The sequence below is a fragment of the Parasteatoda tepidariorum genome, chromosome 7, assembly GCF_043381705.1.
Source record: "Parasteatoda tepidariorum isolate YZ-2023 chromosome 7, CAS_Ptep_4.0, whole genome shotgun sequence".
Taxonomy (NCBI): domain Eukaryota; kingdom Metazoa; phylum Arthropoda; class Arachnida; order Araneae; family Theridiidae; genus Parasteatoda; species Parasteatoda tepidariorum.
Window position 1 is genome coordinate 32,471,325 of NC_092210.1, and position 23,266 is coordinate 32,494,590.

The 23,266-nt window shown below is 26.7% G+C and overlaps 1 protein-coding gene across 2 annotated transcripts in view; it reads right to left on the minus strand.

Annotated features, from left to right (window-relative positions):
* Positions 1-20,440, minus strand: part of LOC107446696 (coronin pod1) — a 35,332-nt gene extending 14,892 nt beyond the window's left edge. Inside the window, exons 1-14 of one of the 2 annotated variants that reach the window (XM_016061409.4) lie at positions 20,314-20,440; positions 19,262-19,346; positions 16,553-16,649; positions 15,078-15,158; positions 13,444-13,514; positions 12,029-12,215; positions 10,171-10,295; positions 8,952-9,038; positions 7,432-7,514; positions 5,614-5,668; positions 5,438-5,495; positions 3,263-3,408; positions 1,749-1,844; positions 188-397 (exon numbers count right to left, since the gene is read on the minus strand). In XM_016061409.4, coding sequence (XP_015916895.1) covers positions 188-397; positions 1,749-1,844; positions 3,263-3,408; positions 5,438-5,495; positions 5,614-5,668; positions 7,432-7,514; positions 8,952-9,038; positions 10,171-10,295; positions 12,029-12,215; positions 13,444-13,514; positions 15,078-15,158; positions 16,553-16,649; positions 19,262-19,324 — 1,359 coding nt within the window. In that variant the 5' untranslated portion in view covers positions 19,325-19,346; positions 20,314-20,440. Of the gene's footprint in view, positions 1-187; positions 398-1,748; positions 1,845-3,262; positions 3,409-5,437; positions 5,496-5,613; positions 5,669-7,431; positions 7,515-8,951; positions 9,039-10,170; positions 10,296-12,028; positions 12,216-13,443; positions 13,515-15,077; positions 15,159-16,552; positions 16,650-19,261; positions 19,347-20,119; positions 20,240-20,313 lie in introns of those variants that run through there. The other variant, XM_016061410.3, reaches the window with a different exon arrangement.
* Between the last annotated feature and the right edge of the window lie 2,826 nt (positions 20,441-23,266).

Genomic DNA, 23,266 nt, shown 5'->3' on the forward strand with positions numbered 1-23,266 from the left:
TATATATATATATAATGGTTTCTTAAAGCTTTTTCATAATCCAAAATGAAAAAGTTTTATCTTTTTAAGGTAATTAATTCCAGTATAAAAATATTTTGACAATGAAATATTCTCTATGAAAGTTTTAAAAAAATTAAATACAATTTTTGTTTAATTAAATATTAGGTAGAGATAAACATAAACTTACTTTTCGTGCAATAGTAGGTTTCGTTGCTTTGTTTGTCTCAGGTTTTTCTGAATTCAAATTATCGCCTGGCGATTTTTCATTCGATTCTTCTTGGACTTTTTTTTCAACAGCTGCAGGATTTTGAAAACCTTTTCTTGCCCCAGATCCAAGATGGTGATTAATTTTTTTAAGAGTTTCCCCAGATTTTGGCTTTAGACTAATTTTTAATGTCTAAAATAGAAATGTAATGAACATTAACTCTTGATTAAAAGAATGAAACTTATAATATTAAAGTTATCATTCAATATAAAAAAAAGCCTGTAATCCAATACAAAAAATTTAAAAGATACAATATATTTACAAGTTAAACAGAAACAATAACTCTGATACATTTTAGTACAAATCATCTTTCAAAAATTTAAATATGTTCCTTAGTTAGTAAATGATAGTAGTAGTTAGTAGTAGTAGTAGTAATGATAATAATAGTTTAGCAATTTAGCTCTTTAGTTGTTAGCAAATGATATTCTATTATTACAACAAAAAAAAATTTTGATTTGGAACATTCAAACAACATGTTTAGATTAATGATTAAAGTAAAAAATAAAATTTCATACATTATTTTTAGAGAATTTATGTGTTATTGAAATTATGACGATCTAAAAACTAAATAAACAAAAATAAACCATTATAACAGAAATTTTTGAAACATTTCTTGATATGTATCTATTCTAAATTTCATTATCAACTTAAATCATAACTAGTAGGTGTGACTTTCACTTTAGGAAGTATACAATATTTTTATTTAAAACGTTTTTACGATATTTTTATTTAAATTTTTTCTTTAATTTCTCTTGCTTGAGTAGCTTTATCTCTTCACAAGTAATTTTTCCTTAATTTGGAAACAATATTGAAATATAACTGCAGAAACTTCATTTTATTTTCATATCTTTTTTATGTATGCAAAAAAAGTCTGATTTATTTCATTCTCATTTTTTTATTTACTTTTTAATCAGATTAGATTTTGTTACAGACATTGCATTTTAGCCAACTTGTGAGGACTGAACTTTCTTCTAAACAATAGTAAGAAAATCATTGATGACAAAACTAAAAACACATTTAAGGCAAATAGAGAAATTAAATCTATATGAACATTTTAGCATATAAGTATCTGACCAAAGTAATCAGAAACTGAACTTAAAATATAATATTCAAGTTTTAAAAGTCGCAGCATTCATTATACAGGGTGGTTAAAATTAAACGCACAGTACTGTGAGGCTCATAGCTCTGGTTCTACTGGACGGACACAAATGAAATTCAAAATATACGTTATGTAGAACATGCGCTCAAGGTTTTTGCAATAAAAAAAAAGTTTAAATTTTCAGCAAAAGTTTCAAAGTTCGACAAAAGTTCGAAGAAATTTTCAGCAAAAATTTCAACTTTTTTTATTGCAAAAACCTCGAGGGCATGTTCTACATAATGTAACGCCTCAGAGTTCTGTGCGTTTAATTTTAACCACCCTGTATTTACAATCATTCAAACTTTTTTAAAAAAATTAATTAATGAAAATAGCATGTTTTCTTACCTTTGATTTTTCACCAGCCTGCCACTGTGATACTGTCAGAGATGGTTCTGGTGCATAAGTATCAGGGAATAAGTCTGCATGAAATTCTCGATATGACTAAAGAAATGTACATAGTTGAAAATTTAATTAAAAGCAAAACTCCTTACATATAAAATTATTTATTTGTGAGAAGGCTTCAAAAACAATATCAAGTAATAAGTAGATTGATCATCAAGTAGCAAAATATAACATTCAAATAAAGTTTGAATTAAGCTAAAATTGTAAAAAAAAATTAAAAATAGAAAGTTTCTAAACAAAATATTATATAATAGCTACTACACATACTAATTGGTGCATATAGATCTTAAAAGATAGAATAAAATAAAGAACAATTAAAACTTTATTTCAAAGTGCATTATATTTTTAACATTTTTGTGAGATAAATTACATAACTTTTAAACAACAAATTTAATGATTATCCATCTCTCTTTAAAATGCTATATTGTTGGAGGATATGTGATTTGCTATTATTACGCCATGTTGTGTGTGACTTAACGACATGATTCCACTTGAGAAGACTAGCAAACGCTAACATAATAGAGTGGAGGAAATCCAATTTAAAGAATACTCTCCTAAGGCAAATAGCAATAAATCTAAAGACTTCTGCTAGAATATGAAGATATCCTTTCACTGTAATAATAATAATGAGAAAAAGAAAAGAAAAAAACTTAACTTAAATGGTCCATTGAATATAATTAAGCTATCAGTCAGGACCAAAAAAAAGTTCAAAACGATTACTTCAAAAAAAAATACAGTAACTTGTCTGTTACTCTTCTTGTCAGCCCTAACTTATGCCTCGACAACATTACCCCTCAAAACTCCATTTTAAATTATGCAATTTCCAGACAATTATTTTAATTACAGTAATAAGGTTACAAGTAATAGCCCTTTGTATAAGGTTTCAAGTAACAGCATTTTTTTAAAATTAATTAATTTATTTTTTGCTATTTTTAGAGGGTTTCAAGCAATTGTTTTTTATAAGGTTTAAAATAATAATTTTTTACTTGTCTTGCGGGCCATGACCATATTCCCAATAGATACTTTTAGTGAGGCATAGGTGTGGGGTCGTGTGCTGGAGTTGCTGTTATGATTAGATATTATGTGATTATGGAGGAAATGCAGTAATTAATCTTATAATTTTTTCCCAAACTTAAGAAAATATGCTAAATTGATTACAAAATAATAAAAAATTTCATGGCAATAAAAACTAATTCTTAACATTTATAAGCCAGAAATTAGTTTATACCATAAAATAAACATTAAATATTTAAAATTAGATAAAATAAAGAGACTTAGGAGCGGAAAACTATGAGAAATACTAGAAAATTACAAAAAATGCATCAAGATAAAATAATGATTTACATTAAGTAAAATATTCAATAAACACAAAATATAGCACTATGGATATTGGAAAAAATATAAGCTATTTACATAAATGCAGATGGGTGAAGAGATATGATAAATAACAACAATACCTTTCTTGGTACTTGGAAAGATATTGGGACAATGCAACTTTGGCCTAAAAGTAGTAATCGATTCACTTCTCCATCCATTACTTCTAGTGCTCTTTTGGGAACTAAAGCAGCTCCTTTAGCCTGTACTTCACCCATGAATTTAGTAGCTACAATCGAAAACAATTTATGAAGTTGAAACTAATATTAAATAGAACAGAAGTGTCTTGTTTCAGCAAAATTAACTGTCTAGCAGACTAAGCCAGCAGTTCCCAAATGACGTTTCGCTGAACCCTGGGGTTCCGCGTAAAGGTCATATTGGTTCAGACAGCTTAGAATTTTTTTTAACTACTAGTTATAATTTTTGAAACCTGTAATTAAATTTATATCTAGTTAATAACCTATTATTTATTTAATATTTACATTGTCTTCATTAAAGTATTTAATTGAAATGTTTGTGATGACAAAGAAATTTTAAAACGATGTTTTTCTAATAATATAATGAGCGAATTATGAAAAAGGATATGCATTTATGAAAAATTTCATTAGTATTTTGCATAGAATAAAAATAACCAAATTCAACAATGAAGAAGTATGTTCCTTTGATAACTATTCAATGTTTATTTTCTTACTTTTAAATTTTTCTTAATAGAAATCATATTTCAGCTCATTCATTTTCAGTTTATGCAAGCATTAAAATTTAATTAAGAAATAGACTAGATGTCGTTCCAGACCTGTGGATTCACAACTGATGTAAGACCTAATTTTAAGACCAATATTGATAAAGCAATATGATGCAAAAAAATTTTATAAAATTTAGATCATTACATATTTTCAAAATAATTTAAAGTCTTTCGTTAATAACACAATTGCTAAAGAAATTTATTCATTCAGTCTCCAGATTCTACTAAAGGAAGATCAATCATTTAGGGTTCTACAGCAGAAAGAAATTGCGAACCACTGGACTAAACTTATTCAAAAAACCTGAAATGTTCATTCAATCATTTGAAATAAGAATAAACATTAAGATATCAGTAGGTAATCCAATCTTATTCTTTAATAAAAATCTGTTTAAAAAAAAGTTTGAAGATATAGCATAAAAGCAATACAACAAAACCGAAGTCAAAACTAGGAAAACACATTCCCAATATTTATCATCAAATATATTAATAAATACAATAGAGAACTACATTTAAATTGAAATAGAAAAGTAAATAGAAACTGAACAAATGCAATACAGAACTTTTTCAGGGGATAACATGCATGCATTTAAGTGGGAGCTTCTTTGTGAATAAGCCTTTTATTTTCTAAATGATGCTTTGAGACATGAATAACACTTTTGTTTTGTTTACAGTTATTCACAGAAAAGCTCCCACATGAATGCATACAGGGTGGTATCCTGTATTGAATTCATGTTTCGTTTGCTCAATTTCAATTTACTTTCCAATTTAAATTTGAGTATACCCTATATACTGGTGTATAAATAGACTTTTCAAAACCTCAAAATTCTACAAAAAAGTGGATCCATATATACAAGAGTAATAAAGTGCATTGTAAAGAAAGAGCTAGATATGAATAACTCTGTATCAATTAACGCCTTTAAAAAAAACTATTTTTAATATATATACAATTAATTTTTCATTTCCTCTCATTGTAATTGTCTTAACACATGAAGGTTTTTTTAGAATTACTTTAACCTATCTTCAGAAGAAAAAAAAAATTAGAAATTAGGAAAGTTAATACCATTTATTTAAAAGTATTTAAAAAATGTATCACAATGAAATCTTTTAAAACATGACCATAAAGCTATAAATTTAACAATTACAGAATATCAAAGAACAGAATATCATCAAAAATTGCAGAAGTGTCATCATACAGATCCTACTCCCTCAATGAATTCTACTTCATCTCACAAGAAATCATCTTCACCCTCATTCATAGAATTTGAAATTCCACATTTTTTATAAGATTTTACAATAGAAATGCTCATATTTGGTTTATTCGGTGGTCAACTTAAAACACCTGACATACCAGAAATTTACAATCTTGAAATCAAAAATAGGAAGTTAAATTAATACAACAGAGAAACTTGTACACCTATATTGATTCTCTGATGTTTTTATAAACATATTGAATTGAAATTAATTGAATTTTTTACAATGAAAATAAACAATTGATTTAAATAGCAACTCTACAAACCTTCTTGAAGGAATGGGGCATTTTCAAGAACTTCCCAAAATGAAATTGCAGTATCAGCCTAAAACAGAATATTACTGTTATTTTTCTTTAGCATTTCTAAATTATATCCTCTTAATTATCAACTTTAATTTTTTTTCCATTTAACTAACTAAATGGAAGCACAACATTCTACTCACCTTAGCAATGAGGAACAACATATTTGTATCAGGATCAAACAAAGGAATGTAAACACTAAAAAATAAAAGTAAAATCAATATATCTAGGGAATTTCCTATCGTATAACAAATAAATGTTATATATTTTGCTCAAAACATCTCCTTCCTCATCTGATAAGACATTAATAAGAAGGGTATGGTCAGAGAGAAGAAAATTTTTAATATGCTTTCAGTTTAATATATTTCTGATTTTGATTCTTTTTAATGTGATAGCTATTTACACAGCTATGCAATATCCTTTTAAACATATACAAAACTTATGTGAGTACTTAATTTATTCATGATTAATTGAAACAAGATAGTTGCCGTGTGGTATTTTGCAGTCGCTTTAGAATTTTCTTCTCAATTGTAGTAAAACAATTCAGCAATAAACATTATCAGAGAACATTAACACTATAACTTTCTGATTTTTCAGTTCTGAGTTATTCTTAAACTTAAAGCAAATAGCCTTCTTGCAAGAAAAAGTTTTTTCCACATTATTTAAAGAGAAAAAGAGTGAAAAGTGGGAAAATTCTGCATAATTTCTTTCAGAAATAAAATACTAGTTGGAGGTAAATAAATACTTAGCTTTTATATGTTTAAACTATGTTTATATGTTTGAGAATTCTTCCAGACAGAACAATTTAAAAGAATTTCTAAACCTTCAAATCTGCTTTTTTTCACCTTAATAAAATTAGAAGAATGCTTAAAAAATAATTCAAAAAGCAAACAAATCAATTGAGTAAACTTATCTATACTACTTAATCTATCCAAACTACTAACATAACACCATTACTTAATTTACTTCTTAATAAGCATCAATATATTTAAATAAAATTTAAAAAATTTATATCCTTAAAAAAATAGCTAAGAAGTCATGTATTTGGAACACAACTAAAAATCTGTAGGAATACAAAATTTTAATACTATCTGTTACACAAGTTTTCATAAGAAAACAAAACTTACAATGTTAGAATTTAAATGCAGAATAAAATTCTTATACTGGTTTTACTTAAATTCATAATTGTAAAAGTCTAGAAATGGTAGAGAAAAAAATATTAAAGTTTACTCTAAATAATGAATTGAGACCTTTAACAACCAGAGTTCTAAACAAAGCCATGAGTTGCTTTGATTAAAAACAATATATTTACGCAAAGCACTAAAATGTAATTAATAAAAGATTTTTAAAAAATTTACTAATGTAATAGTTTAATGCAGCTTAACACTATATCATGGATAGTTAACAATGGTAATATGCAAAGTCAATAAGAAAAAGGCAAATTTCAAACACTTGAAAAATTGTGAATCGATTTCAATGCAGTTCCTTTTATATTTAATAAAAAAATAATAATACTTAATGTGTAAAAATGTTTCCTTTAAAACAATTACACTATTTCTTACTGATTTTTCAGGCATAACAAGACAAGACATTTTAAAAACTTAATTTTGGAAAAACCTACGTAAAACAAGATTTTTCTTCTTCATCAAATTAAATTTAATTCAATAAATTAAATTAATTAAATTATAATCAATCATTTTAATTAATTACTCAATGAATTAATTAAATCAATTAATTAAATAAATTTAATAATCAAATTAAATTACATTGACAACTTTTTGAGATAATTGCAGAAATCCAACTTTCAGATAGACTTAGCTTTAGCAGCAAAATTTGAGATAAATAACGTTGGGATAATTAAAATTAGTTTATCTTTCAGGAATGAAAATGAATCTTTAAACATTAAAGTTTGTGTCACCTTAAATAATTTAAACATTTAACCAAATAATCAAAATACATACCCAAGACTAGAATCACCAGAATAGGATGCTACAGGTTCTTCTAATTTACGAACGTCTCTCAGAAATACTTCTCTTTCACGTCCCTTAAAGAAACATACAAAATATACATATTAACTAGGATAAAAATTTGAAATTTTAATTATGACATTTACAACTATAAAAAGAAACTAGAGAAATACAAGACACTGATAAGTGAAATTTTAAACATGGTTTGTTGATTCAAATCAACTGATTTTCTTAAAATAATCCTTAATTTAAAACATAAATAAAAAAAATTTAAAATAATCATAAATTTAAAAATTTACAAAGCATTTTTAGTTTAAAATTTTAACTGATTTTTCCGAGGCTTGACATTTATTATATTTATTGCTGTTCTAAAAAGTTTCAGTTAGCAATATTGCATTTGAACTGTTATGCTTGTAAAAACTTAGTATTTTTGAAATGACATCAAAATTTGTATGCCGATTTTTTTTGGTTTTTCAAAAATAAGAAAAGTGAAATTTCAATTTAGCATTTTTTATAATTATATATCTGCAAAACACAGTGAAGTTTTAATGTAGCATTTTCTATAATTATATATCTGTAAAAAAATAATTATTAAACAGGGATTTTCTTTTAATTTTTTATTTTTTTTTTATTTTGCAAAAATAAAGGCAATGAAGCCAACTAACACGAGAGTTAAATACTGAACTGTTTCGTGTAATCTGCAATAACATAAATCTATGTAAAACTTTTGATCATTAACTTTTTAATAAAATTACTTCTTAAAAAATTTTTGGAATACTACCATATCAAGTACCAATAATAATACCAAGTCAACTATAGCAGAAAAATTATTAGTTTAATATTTTCTAATGTATTTTTCTACCTTAAAGCTAACAACAACAAAACTTACTTTTTTCTTAAATTAATAGACTGTTAGCTACACAGCCTAACCAAAAAAATATATATAGATTATTTTTCTTTAAAAGTAGAATATGCATATATACTACCAAGGATATTGTATAAAAAGTTTTTAATATGAAAAGCTTTCTGTTCTTTTGACTAGATAAATAAATAACACACAATAATTATTATGTGTTATCAGGGGTCTGTCTAGGTTTTTCTGAAAGGTAACTATTTTGTGAAAATTTAGACATAATTTGTGAAAAATTAAAAATTATATTAAAAAAATCAATACAAAAACATGGTAAAAAATATAGATTTATCGTTTCTTAAGGAATACAAAAATAAAATTTTAAGAAAAAGTTTCCTAAAGTTGAATTTGTGAAACTACCGTTTTACCTAAAATTGAATTTGTGAAGGTACCGCTAAACGGTAGTAAATTCGGCCTGGACAGACCCCTGATTATCATTAACAATTAAAAATGTTTTATATTATTATTAGCAATAACTATAATTAATGGCAATTAGATAACCATATAATGTTACTTGTAGCATTATTGCATAATATTTCTCACATTAATCTCATAAAAAGTCTTAAGCAGTACTATTTTAAATACAAATATTGTAATAACTTACACTTCCAAATCCTGTCGTGATAATTTGGTCTGTATCACCTAACCAAACCACTCTTGAATCTCTGTTATTACTATGACTAGCAACAGCCTAAAAAAATTGTAAAAATAATAAATTACTATTTATACAAAAAAATGTAAAAATAATTTATAATGTCAAGGTTTTGTTTAATTCTATCAATAACTCAATACAATTAAGAAACAGTGTTTAATCACGGTTTTTACACAGATTCTTCCACAGAACTTGACACCTAAAAAGTTGAGAAACGAAATTATAACCTGGCCTCTAAATAAAAATGGAGAACATAAAATAGCAGATTTTAAAAGAAAGGTACTCATAAGTATTCCTAACAGTGTCAAAGAAAATTGATGAAGACATTTTAGGATTCAAATTTATAGAACTTTTAAAGAGCCTGATTTCATCATGAGTACTAAATTTTAAAGAATAAACTGGGCTGGTTCATATTTCCAGAATGGATGGAAAAAGATGGAAAAAAATAAAACTTGTGCCAAAGCCCTTATTAGTTGAAAAAGAGGAAGGCCAAATCAACGACAGCTTGATTCTTTGAGATCAGATAATTAGCAGTCCAAGTCAAAAAATAAGTTGTCCTAGAGGAATCTTTAACAGAAGGGTTTGGTCCACCCTGTCATGCCAAATATGACGATGATATTAGATTAAGCAAAATAGATATATTAATCAAATAGCAAAGTCTGCAGGTTGAACAACAAATAATAATAATAAAAATTGGAATTTTTTAAACTTTTAATTGTGTCTGTGCACAGGTATCAAATTTGTGCATGATTGAATAGTGTAGAATAAAGCCAATTTTTTTTATTATTTACTTTTCTTTTCATTGTACAAAGAATGAGTGTTAAAATTAGTAGAATAAATAAAACAAATTTCTGAAACTATGACTAATTTTAAAAATTTAACCTTAAATTAAACATTTGCTCAATAGTTAGACATTAACAAATTGTTAACCTTATTTTGAGAAAACTACAAAATTGGCCTCTTAATTATTTTGATATACATGACATTCTAATGTAAATATACATGAGTTTATAAACATGAAAATATAAACGAGTCTATTGAAACACATTGTTGAAATTCAGATAATAAAAACTTTATATGAATTATAAGGATTTAAAAAAAAAAGAAATCAATCCCTGTTTTAAAAAATGTTTCTGCTTGGAAAAATTTATAAGATTTTAAAAATAATTACTTTGTTATTTGATGAGTCTCTGGGATCCCAGAGTCGCAGTTTCTTGTCTTTACCACAACTTGCTAAAACTTCACCGGAATGTTTCCATGATATGCTCTGAATTGTATCCTCATGACTAGAATCAGCTAAATTTATTTCAAAAAATCTTGAATATATTAAGTAACACAATATTTACTGGAACACGAATGAATTATAAAAAATAAATTAGTAAAATATTAATTATTGGGTAGATTTTATAGCAATAATAAATTATTTTAAAACAATTATACAGTAGAATTTCAATCCATCGTTTCTCAAGAGATAATTTATTAAATACGATAAATACAGGTAAACGATGAATGAGGGCTAGCTTTAAATATCAAACAATGACTAGAAAATTTAAGAAAATTAATAAATTTACATCAAATATATTTATTTATTTAAAATATTTGGAAATTTTAGTTCTTTTTCTGCTCAGCACAAACAAAAAATTTTTTACAGTTAATATACATTGCAATGCTTTCTCTGATTGTGTTAAGTTCGATCTTTATCAATATCACATTGCACTTCTTTAACTTTTGCAACCATTTCTTGAACAGACATCAAACCTGTTGTTTGAGGCTTTTTAAGCAAACTGAAACAAATCCACATTTTCATTATAAAACAGGAGTTACCAATTTACTTCTCATAACAAATGAACTTCAATGTTTTTCTTTTTTTTTTTTAAATATCGATAAATTTTTTTGATTGATAGAAGCGAGTATCTGTTAATTTTAAAAAAAAAAAACAGATATAAATGAGTATTAAGATTATAAAAACAGCATTGACAGCATCAAAATACCATACATACAGGAACAATGAATCGAGGTTCAACTGTATTATATTAACAATTAAAATATAAACATTTCATCAATATTTTACCAGAAAATTCATACAAAAAACTCATACAGTATGGGACCCCTAATTCGGCATCCCGAAATTCCGCACTGAAATCTATGTAAATTTTTTCTCTTTTTTAAAGAAATTTTTATTGATAAGAGAAAAAAATCAGTTAAATTCTCCTTTTATTTGGAATTTTATTCTGTTAAAGTAAGTAACTTTATTTTATCTTTTAAAAATAAAAAAAAGCAGTGTCAAGGGAAACATCTGTTTCTAAAGCAGTTTAAAATAAAGTGAAAGGGAAAAGTAAAAACACATGCATTTCCAATGAACAAAATAAAGAAATGCAAGTTGGAAGAAACTGATCAATCAATCTTGACAGTTGTGCAAGTGCTCTACTGGTTTGTCCTCACATTTCCATCTCCTGTTTGACCATAAATTAGCCACACCCTTTTGACATTGAAACTACCATGTGGGGTACAAAATGAATTCTATCACTTTTGTGGTTTTTTTTATTGGATGTAAATTATACTCTTTTGTTTTTTTATTAGTTATTAACTGTTAATTTGTTTCTGTTTTTTTGTTAATTGATAGCTTGTTTTTTTAATCATATTTAGTTGTTAACTTGTTTTTTTACCGTTATTAGCTGTTAGCTTATAAAAAAATGCTAGCTTATAAAAAATATATATTATTTGTATATAGATCATTATTTTAATTAATGAAATTTCTTAAGATGGGACAGTTTTAAATTCTCCTCATTATAATCTACAATCAAAACTTAACTAAATTTATTGGGTAGATTACACTAAATTTATTGGTACAAATAAAATATTACAAAGAAAGCACTATAAATATAATTATAGGAAAATAAATCCACAACAATTCAAACTAATAAAATGTTATAAAATGAAACTGTATTTAAATTGTTTTCAAAATTAAGACATATACAGCGTATAAATACAAGAATAGCATAGAAAAAATTTTAAAAAATATATTTTACCAAATATGCTTTGTTTCTTGTTTACATCCCACAAATGGATAATATTATCTTCAGCAGTGGACACAATACAATCTGCTTGTGGATTAAATTTCAACACTTCAACTTTATTTTGAGTTAATATGTCAACTTCTGGATTACAAGGAACATTGCTTGATAAATTTTCTTCTGATAACCTCCATAATTTTATCTATAAGTCAAAGAATAGAAGCTATTTGAATTGCTGAAACTTTTCTTCAATGATATATTAAATAATATATAGCTTTATAATACATAGCTAAAAAATAATTTACATCTTTTCTCTCACTTTAGGAATTCATCAACAAGTCTTTACCGAAATTTGCAATATAATTACAATGCATGCCAAAGAGCAACAATTGATGAAATACAAAACACCACTTTTTACCTGCTAAATCACTGCTTGTAGAGACTTTGAAATCTTAAGACAAGCTTATTTTTATTTAAAAATATTATTATTGTTATTACAAATAGGTTTTGATTTTCAAGTTTCTACATTCATTCTTTAGATGTTTTGGTCATAAAAAAGTTTTTCATGTTACTTTTGTTAACCTTTTAAAAAATTTTAATATTTTTCATGAATGTATGTAGTGGCAGGCAAAAATTTTAATCTAGCAAGTATTTTTAGAACTGAAAATTTCCGCCACTGTTCTGGTATTAGTTTGGTTTAGACTGTATTATGTAACTGCTTTTGTAACTTAAAATATCATCTGAACTTATTAATTAGCATATTTGAGGTCACCCTTTTGAGCCATTAAGTTTGAGTCCTAGAGCGTGAAAATCTGATCATTAGATCAAAAGTTATTCAGGGTGGACCGTTTCTTTTTTTTTCTTTTCTTTTATGTGCACCGTACATTATTTTCTGGCATTAAAACTTCTTGATCTTGCTTTCTTAGTCTAACAGAAAAAAAATTCATTTCAAAAATGGTAATTTTTTTGCAGCTAAAAAACTATTTAAATGCATTCTGTCATCTAAACATCGCATCATAGATGAGGTTTCAATAAAAAAAAGTTAAAGGTAGTTTATAAAAATGTTTTCTCGTTTAATTTTTAAATCCACAAACTGAATTCAATAAATAGATATAATATTTTTAATAAAACAATTTTAGGAAAAATCATAGATTTTAACATTTAAATAAAAAGCAGTTATTTTAAATACAATAAACAAAACAAATGTAATTCAGAACATATGCATAAACAGAATATATGTAATTTAGTTTATGATTTTAATTTCAAACAAATGAAGAAAAATAACCCATTATGCTGATTGTTACTCAGAAATGACTTATTGAAAGAAAATATAGCACAACTTAAACAATTAAATTCACATTATAACAAAGTTTTATGTTAACAATTACTAAAGGAACATTGAAGAACCAAATAATTAGTTTTCCACTTACATGATGATCTTGTGAACAAGTTGCTAAGATACCATCATCGTATGGACAAAATTCAAAATCTGTAACGAATTCTTAAAAACAAACGGAAAATCAAAATTATTAACAATACCTAGAATACAAACATTCACTAAATAAGAGGACAAAATTCTATCTAAATTAATCAAAAAAGTGTTTCTGTAATAACAGTAGTTGATAGGATTCAAAGAGAATTATTTTTGGTTTCTCACAGCTATTAATTTTCGAAAATAATGACATACAAGATTGATATTTTCCAACATATGTGTTTCTCATATTTTTATTAGTTTTGAAAGTCACAGACATATCAATTCTCCAGAAGAAAAATTATTAAGTAGTTTTGTCATTATCTTTAATTTAAAAAAAAAAAACCATTGTCATAATTTTTAAGATAGCTCCAACTTCTCATATAGGCATACATTGGCTAGCAGCCAATTTTAAAGGATATATGATTTACAAGGTTACTATTTTGTTACTTTTAAAACTGATAATTAATAAACAAATCAAATATTTAATATTCCTTCGATTAAAAAAGATTATTTTGCAAATATATTGATTCTTTTAGGGGTCTTTCTAGTTTTTTCTGAGAGGTACCTATTTTGTGAAAATTTAGGCATAATTTGTAAAAATTAAAAATTATATTAAAAATCAACACAAAAATATGGTAAAAATATGGATTTATCGTATCTTACGGGATACAAAAATAAAATTTTAAGATAAAGACTTTCGTGAAACCACCATTTTTCCTAAAGTTGAATTTGTGAAGGTACGACTAAACGGCAGTAAATTTAGCCTGGACAGACCCCTGTCTTTACAATATTATAGAGGGCCAGTCACATTAGTATAGCAATAACCAAAAAAGATGCTCAATATGCTTTGAATCATTATTATATTGAAATATGTGTAAAAATAATTCATAATCTTTTATGCCTTATAATAGGCCATCTACAATTCATAAAAAATGTTCAAATAAATTGAAAGCAGCAATTTGATTAAGAAAGCATACAAAAAATTAACAAATGATGATGTGCAACAAATTAATTGATTTAATTAGAAACAAAATGTGATCTGTAATAACTAAGACTATTATTGGGATTTATAACAAACATAATAGAATGTATAACGCTTGCAACCTTCAAGTCAACTAAATTGAAACATTGTGGAGAAGGCAACTACTGAAAGTGGCTTTTAGCCCTTAAGAGTTTAGATTGTATTGAAAAAAAAAAGACTAAAAATTCTTTAATTAAAAGAAAAAAGAATGTGTTTAAAACTCAGCAATTGAGAGCGTATAAATAAGAATTCCTTAATCAGAAAAATTGAAAAAATAAATTGATAAGAAATGATTTTAAAAAAAAGACATTTTTTAAAGTATTTTAAAAGAGGAATATTGTTAAAGAAAAAAAATTATGATTAAAAAAAAAATAATAATAATAATTTACAGAGTTTCATTTTTCTACAGAATATTACTGTATATTGAGAAAAAATTAACATTAGATTTTATAAAAATTTAATGCGTTATTTTTGCATTAAACATTGCTAAATCAATAGTTTATTGAAATTAAACGAATAAATTATTACACATTAATACATAAAATTACGCAAACAATAAAAATTGTTACCTGAATGAGCACGTAAAACAGAGAGACCTTTACTTTTACTTCCAAACTCATTAAGAGAAAGAATACCAAGATTCCCACCTCCTGTAGAAACAAGCCAAAAATAAAAGAGTATTTCTTTCTAAATATTAATAAATGTAGTAATAAATTAAAAATTAATAACATATTATAGAAAAATGACATAATTATAGAAAACTTTTATTTATAAATTGGAAATGAAACAACACATTCTTGCAGTGAAAATATGAAAAACTAAATTTTAATGAAAAATCAAAAAACTAGAATGGCATTTTATGGAAGAAATATAGAATTTAAAAAATAGAAAAGCTCAAATTATTCAGACCTCAAGACCTTTTTTTTTGGCTAAAGCTTAAAAAAAATTTACCTATCATGATGCCAAACTAAATATATAATGGTATCATTCAAATAACCAAAATAAATTGCACATGATATAACCAATATAGAGTTTATCCTTCTCATACTTTTAGGCCAAAAAAAAAAAGAAGCTAAATTATGAAATTTTAAAAGTAATTTTTGAGTTCTTCTTTAAAATTTATTCAAAAATTTTTACAGAAATAAAAAATATTAAGAGGCAAGTAAATTTTACTTATAAAAAAAATTTCCAATCCTTTAAAGGAGAAAATCATGATGGATAAATTTGATCAAATGTCTAAGTTCTGTTCATACCAGAAAATGGAGAAATATTTTCTTAACGAGGTGTAATTTGAACATGCAATTTTTTAAACGATTAATTGAGGGACTTTTTAATAATTAAAGTTTTAAAATGTTATATTTTTCATATAACATGCACAAAAAAAGAAAATATAAATAGTTAAAATTTCTTTTTTCAATCCATTCTAATTTTTATAAGTACAATGACATAAAAAGTATGATTGTGAGAAGATTTTCAGTAAATTAATGTTCCAATTGAGTGTGAATGACCAATTTTTTTTTATATGGTATTTAAGGGGAAAAAAATTATAATTCTACAATTTAAGATCAAAATTAAGATTTCTATAATATTAATATACATCAGTTTCTTGTTTTTCCAAGATGAAAGATAATATATTTAATTAACCAATTTTAATCTCTTTAGAAAAAAAATTGTCCTTTAATGCAGGTGCAGAGAACTTATGGGTAAAAACAAAACTCTAAAGGTCTAAATGTGTATAGACATACATAGTTAAACTTTCCAGTTTTTCCTTTCAACGGATGACTCAAATATAAGCACGTGGCAAAATGTGTAAACTCAAGACAAAGTATTAAATTATTGCATGAATTAACTAAACATAATAGTAAGATAAGACAAATTCAATCAATAAAACATAAAATACCCTACTAAGAAACAAAATGATTCTTTTACAAAAATGTATATTAAAATTTAACATTATTGTGCATTAATCATTTTGATTTTAAATAAAACTTTCATAAATTATGAAATAAATTAGTTCCAAGGCAGTTTTTGAATTAGATAGTACCTCCAGAATCAACATTAAATGCAATTAAAGATGCACTAGCTTTGATGTGGTTCCCAAAAGATGGTAAAGAGCCAACAGAGATATCAGTTATCCAGCCCTGTAAATAAAAATATAAAGTAAATAAATGAAAACATGTTATAAAAGAAATAAAACTTCAAATATCAGGAAAAGAAAATTTATAAATAAGAGTTAGCATACAAAATTAAGTTTCTTACTTAAAAATAAAATGTTTTAATTGAACAACCCAGAAAATTTAAATGAAAAATAATATTAAGTGAAAAATAACATAATTTCGAAAATGAAAAGTTTTGAACCAAGTGTTTATTCATCAATATTAGGATTAGTCATAATAAAGAAAAAAAATTAAACGCTTATTTTTTATCATAAAACTAAAATATTTATTCAAAAGTAAAGTCACAATTATAACTATTTTGCTTGAAAACAATTACTATTTGGCTTATTCAAGAAAACAAATATATTTCAAGTTTCAAAGAAATGTACTAATATTTTAAATATTGTTATACTTGAAAGAATTGTAAAAAAATGTCCATGCAAAATACAGTTCTCCATGGAAAAACAAAGAAATAAAATAAACAATAAACTTGATATTGACTTTAAATGTACTAAAATTTTAAAATTAAGAAAACCCACAGCTTTGGTTATCAATCATTGTAATGTTTGAGTTATATGTGAAAAAACTTAAAATTATTCAATGATTTTTTAGGTGAAAAAAATATCACCAATTAGTTATACTTTTAAAAAAAGAGAGAGAAAAAAGGAGTACAACTAATTGGCGATATTTTTTAAAGGGAAAAATACATACCTGCCAACATTGGAAAAATAAAATAACGGAGATTTTTCTAGCGACATTTTTCTCGGCTACGAGTAAAGTTTTGATATATCATGCAAGTCAAAATTGGAGATAATATAAGCACTTACATTTAGCAAAGTAAAAAATATATTTATAAATTTTAATATAAAGAAGATCTTTTTAAACCATTACTTATAATTACTTAAACTATAAACACTCAACATACTGCAGTACTGGCAACAGCTCCATCAATTGAGGAATAAGAAATATTTTTGCCATCAGAGGATATTTTATCACCAAAAATTATTTTTGTTTTTTAAATTTCTTCAACAAATACAGTATAGAACCCGTTATCCGGAAATCAGAAAACCGGAACGAAATTCAATAAATTTTCCCGCCATATTTCTAAAAAATAATTTTTTTTCCTCATAAGATTTTAGGATTTCTCTTTCTTTTTTGAAAGATGTTTACCTTACCATCATTTTGGAAATAATCATTAGTGCATTACTTCATCGTTTTTTTCTTCTTTTTAAGATTATTTCCAAAATTTTTTTTTTAGTTGGATTTAACAATAAAAAAAACGGCTTTTTGTAGCGATTCAGAAAACCGGAAAAATCAGTTATCCGGAATAGCGATGATCCCGAGCGTTCCGGATAATCGGTTCCCTACAGTACAGAGAAATTTCAGAATATACAGGGAAACAGGAGATAGTCATAAAATACAGGAGTCTTCGTTAAAAAGGAGGATACTTGGCAAGTATGAAAATACTTCTTTTAAACATTCAAAATAATTTTCTATTTTAATATCCAGTCAGTTCCTTTTTGGCAAGAGAGAAAAAAATAAAACTAAAATTTTACTTTAAGAAGATACTCAGATTATAACTTTTTTTCTTTGTAGAAAGAGTTTTGAAAAGCAGCTCGAAGAAGGATATGAAAATTAAGCTAAGCTTTATTGCAAAAATTAATGACCACATTTAGCAAGCAAAACAGCTTCAAATTAACAGATATACTGGGACAGACCATTTTAAATATTAAAACAAATAAATTTTCTTTAATTTTAATAAACTAATTAGTTATGCTGTTTTCAAGGTATATCTAACTAAATTACACTATCTGATTCAAGTCTTCTATACTTCATTACTTAGAATTTGCAGTAGACTGGGATAAAACTGTTTTAGTAAAGTCAGCATAGGACAAAAGTTCCAACGATTTATATATCTCATTTTAACCAACCTGAGAATAGCTACTTTTATGTCTATTCCGTAATGAAGTAAAAATGGATAACATTAGTATTTCTCAGTTAGCATTAAGAAAGCCTTATCATAAAATGTATACATTTTATAAAAATAAGGAATCACATACAAAAAAAAAAAAAGAAATTTTCAATATGCTTCTATTTAATTACTACACTGCTTATTTCCACAACCTATTGATACGTTTCTTAAAATTTTTGCACAAATGCATTAAAGTTGCTTAAGCTTTCTTAAACCAGCTAGAGAAAACAATGCTTCACTGCTAAAGTTCCAGCTAACTAGAAAAAACAATAAAAAAAATTAATTGAAAAAAAAAATAAGAAGCGTCAAAGCAGAAATCAATATGTAAGAAAGGAAAATGCAGGCATTATTTAATTTTATTCAGACTGTTACTTCTCTTTAAAATGGAATTAATATTAATAAAAAATTCAAACTTTGTACATTCAAACAAATATACTATATTTTTACACAATGGCAAAATGTCCTTTTTCAAACAGAAAGTATATATTTCAAACAGAGTAATATTTCAATTGTTATTGTTTATTTACATCATACTAGAGCTGCACAATGGGCTATGTAATACTCCAATCATATATTAAGATATAAAGAATATAGGTAATATTTCAATGTAATAAAGATAAAATACCTCTCCTTTCTTAGGAATTTTAGGATTTGCATTTTTATATTTTGAAGGCTTGAATCTCCACATTCTTCACAATTTAATGATCTACCTGTAAAAATATTAATGTACTTCAATAAATAGAAAATTTATAACAAATATAGCAAAATCATATAGAATTCAAAATAATACTTAGGTCATTTAGAACAATTCTAAGAATTTAAGTTTTTTTTTCCCTTTAAAAAAATTTTTTTTTTGAAAAACTAATAACAATTCAAATGTATACAGAGTTAAAAAGCATGTATTTTGAACATAGTAAATTAACATTATAGCAACAAGTAAATTTATAAACGACGTTTGCTTAAAAAAGGGGATCAAGAGTTTTCTAAAATCTATCATTATCACAAGTTGATTTTTGATAGATTTATTTAAGTTTCATTCAATAGATAAATAAAAAATAAGTCATATGAATTAGAAACTATACACTTCAAATTGCTAACATAGATTTTTCAAAAACATAACAATAGAGATATTGGTGATAATTAAACTAAATCTAAGGAACTAATTATTTACAAACTGTACCATCTTAAAAATTATATCTTATGAATATTTTAAAAACAAAAGAAAAAGATCTAACACAAAAAATAAATTTAATAAATAAAAATTAAATAGTAACCTAAGTGACCTTATAGGATGAAATATAACTTTAATAATCTGATATTGACATAAATATAAAAACTAAAAAATTTTTATAAAAACTGCAAATCAATTCAACATTATAAACAGAACAGTGAATTTATTAATAGAAATCATCATATAAACTATGCACAAATAAATGCAGATATTGCAATCAATGTGCAGCAAAATTTTATTCGTAATGCATACATCAGTTGTAAACAAATAATAGATTGTTTATAGATGACTAAATGCTAAACATTTAAGGAAAACAGGAAATCTGACATAATATGATTTCTGAAGTTCTGAAATGAAAGTTAAAGAATGAAAACTGTTTATAGATCATATCTTTCAGAAATGTAAACAAAAATAACAATAAGACTTAATTTTAAATAAATAATTACTTGTTTGACAAATATGAATTTGACAGCTGAAGAAGAAATAAAAACAAGAAAGCGAAAATACGCCTCTTTTTAATGACGTCATGAAAACCGGAACTTCCTTTGAAATACAGTTTCAGTTATTATATCCAATTTATATTTTCAGAAAATGCCCATAGGTACGGTTCATACTAAACTGAAATTACTCACTAAATGCATATGCGGTACCGCATTTGTAAAATAACGTCTCAATCCTACTGAAAGTTAGTTACAACACTGGTAAAAAATTTATTTAACAACTTCATTTCGAATTCATTTAATATAACTGAATAAATTCAAAATGAGCACTTTATTATTCATCTACAGAACCAGTGGCAAGATTTAATTTTAAGATCTTGTTGTTGAGGATCATTCCCGCTGAATGCGTTTCCTCACGCACTTCCGGTCACCGCAAAGAAAAGCGGAGAATGGTGAGTTCTTCGCAGAAAAATATAATTTAAAAATCAGATTCTCATTTTTCCCAGTCCCGCAGTAGCCTGATCGTTAAGACACGGTTCCCAGCAGATCACTGAAGAAAAGCAACACTGGCTACGGTCAGTGTGCGGGTGGGTGACCACTTGGATCAGCCTGCGTAGGGACCGAGGGTGTACGGTATTGTTCCTCGTTAAACTATTCTACCGTAAAGTGCTCGACTTCGCGTGCAGGTCGTCGGGCTACCGAAGTGAGGGTGCCATCCCCTCTGCAGAGGATCAAAATTGTGATGGCAAGTCTTCGGATCATCCTCAGGGATGCTTCCCAGACCGTCGCCAATAGCCCATTGTGCAGCTCTAGTGCGACGTAAATGAACAACAACAACATTCCTCCTGAGCCGCATTCAGGGAAAATGGCAGAACAGTGGCAAATGCAAGTACATATGGCCAACGTGTTTCGCACCTTGTCAAGGTCGGATAGGGAAAGTTCGATACGGTACTTTAAATTAATGTCGCATTAAAGCTGCACAATGGGCGACGGTCTAGAAAACATCCCGAGAATGATCCATAGACAACATAAATACGTCATATCCCGTTTTTCAAGGAGGACACATTCCCACATCATTCATCGCAGATCGTAATTTTGACCTGAACCAAAGCACCACATATTTCCAGTCCAATACCTCCAGAAAATTAATCTGTCATGGGAACTTGGAGAACTTTCTGATCCCGACAAATTTAGTTTGCACCAGTTACCATTTTATACTCAGGGAGTCTTCGACAGGCTGGGATCGAACTCACGACCTGTCGGACATGGGCCCAACGGGGTACTAGTCAGGTTAACCCGGCCCCCGATAGGGAAAGATTCCCTTACCTAAGGTAGATTTATAAAACTATGATTTGAAGACAAATCAGTGGGACGTCCTCGAAAAATTTTACGATTTGAGGACAACTATATATTTAAGGAAAATATTAATTTATCTATGCAGCAAAGATTTTTTTTTTTAATTTGCAAATGCAAAACTTATATGGAACGTTGTTATTTGAGACAAATGACAGCTAACAGAACAACACGATCATCAGTTGCCCCGGAGATTTCTTCAGTGTAGCATGGTAACGTTCCTTCCTTATAGTTGCTTATTAAATTTTGAAAAAAAAATATTTTATTCTTTTTCTTATGCGAGCAAAAACAAAATGGAATCACTTTTCTAGGGAATCTCATCTCATACTTAGAGAAGAAACATCCAAAATACATAGGAAAAATATTTGTAAATAAACAGAAAAAAAAATATGTATCTTATCTTCTTATTAGATTTAAGACCCAATGCTTGAGAAATAGCTCTGAAAAATTTAATTATGTAATATAAATGGTCTATTTAAACTTCACATTCCATACTTTTCTGAATTATGTTACTTCAAACATTAAAATATGCAAAAAGTATACAGAAACAAATAATGTTATATGTTTTCATTTTGTAAAAAAAATTATTTTGATAACAATTTTTATCAAAAAATTGAAAGTTTCAATAAAAATCATTATTTACAAACCTAAAAAAAAAGGACTCTAAAAATTTTATATTGTTTTCCTTTTAGCCTTAAAGTTCTTAATTAGACGAAAAAAACTATCGCCAAATCAGAAAAAAAATTAACAGGTAAGTTTTTAATAATAAAAATCATAACATTTACCTGCCTTATAAATCGGGAGAATTCCAAAATGAAATGCTTTTGATTTAAAAATTTTATTCTCAAATAATATACAGGGTGGTCCCGAATTCATGGTACAAACTTTAATGGTAGGTTCAGGACATTGTAACAATGATTTATTGTATAGGAATGTATAGTCGCAAGTGACGCGGTGAGGCGTAAACAGGAGAAATAACGGCCGAAAGGAAAAACAAAGATTTTATTGAAAGCGTTGTTGACAAGTGTTATGTTTACAGTAAGTGTTCAAAATTGCGTCCACCAGAAGCGATACATGCTTGACAGCGTCGGTGGAGCGATTGGCGTACACGTTCAAAGATGCCTGGTATTTCACGCACACCTGCAGCAGCTACAGATATGCGAGCGACGAGATCCTCATCTGAGTCAACTGGAGTCTCATAAACAAGATGCTTTAGATGTCCCCATAAAAAGTAATCGAGGCTCGATAAATCGGGAGATCGGGGTGGCCAAGGGATTGGTCCACCACGCCCAATCCATCGAGCACCAAACGTGGCATTCAGGTAATTCCGTACATCAATGCTGAAGTGTGCTGGCGCCCCATCGTGCTGAAACCACATGCGGTTACGAATGGCGATCGGAACATCATGCAGCAGTTGTGGTAACACTTCTTTCAGAAAAATAAGATAGCTTCCGCCACTGAGTCGCGTGGGTAGTAAGTATGGGCCAATCAAAAAGTCGTTCACAATACCAGCCCACACATTAATACAGAAACGTTGTTGAAACGCATGTGGACGCGTTGCATGTGGATTATCGGTTGCCCACACATGGGAATTGTGCGCATTAAA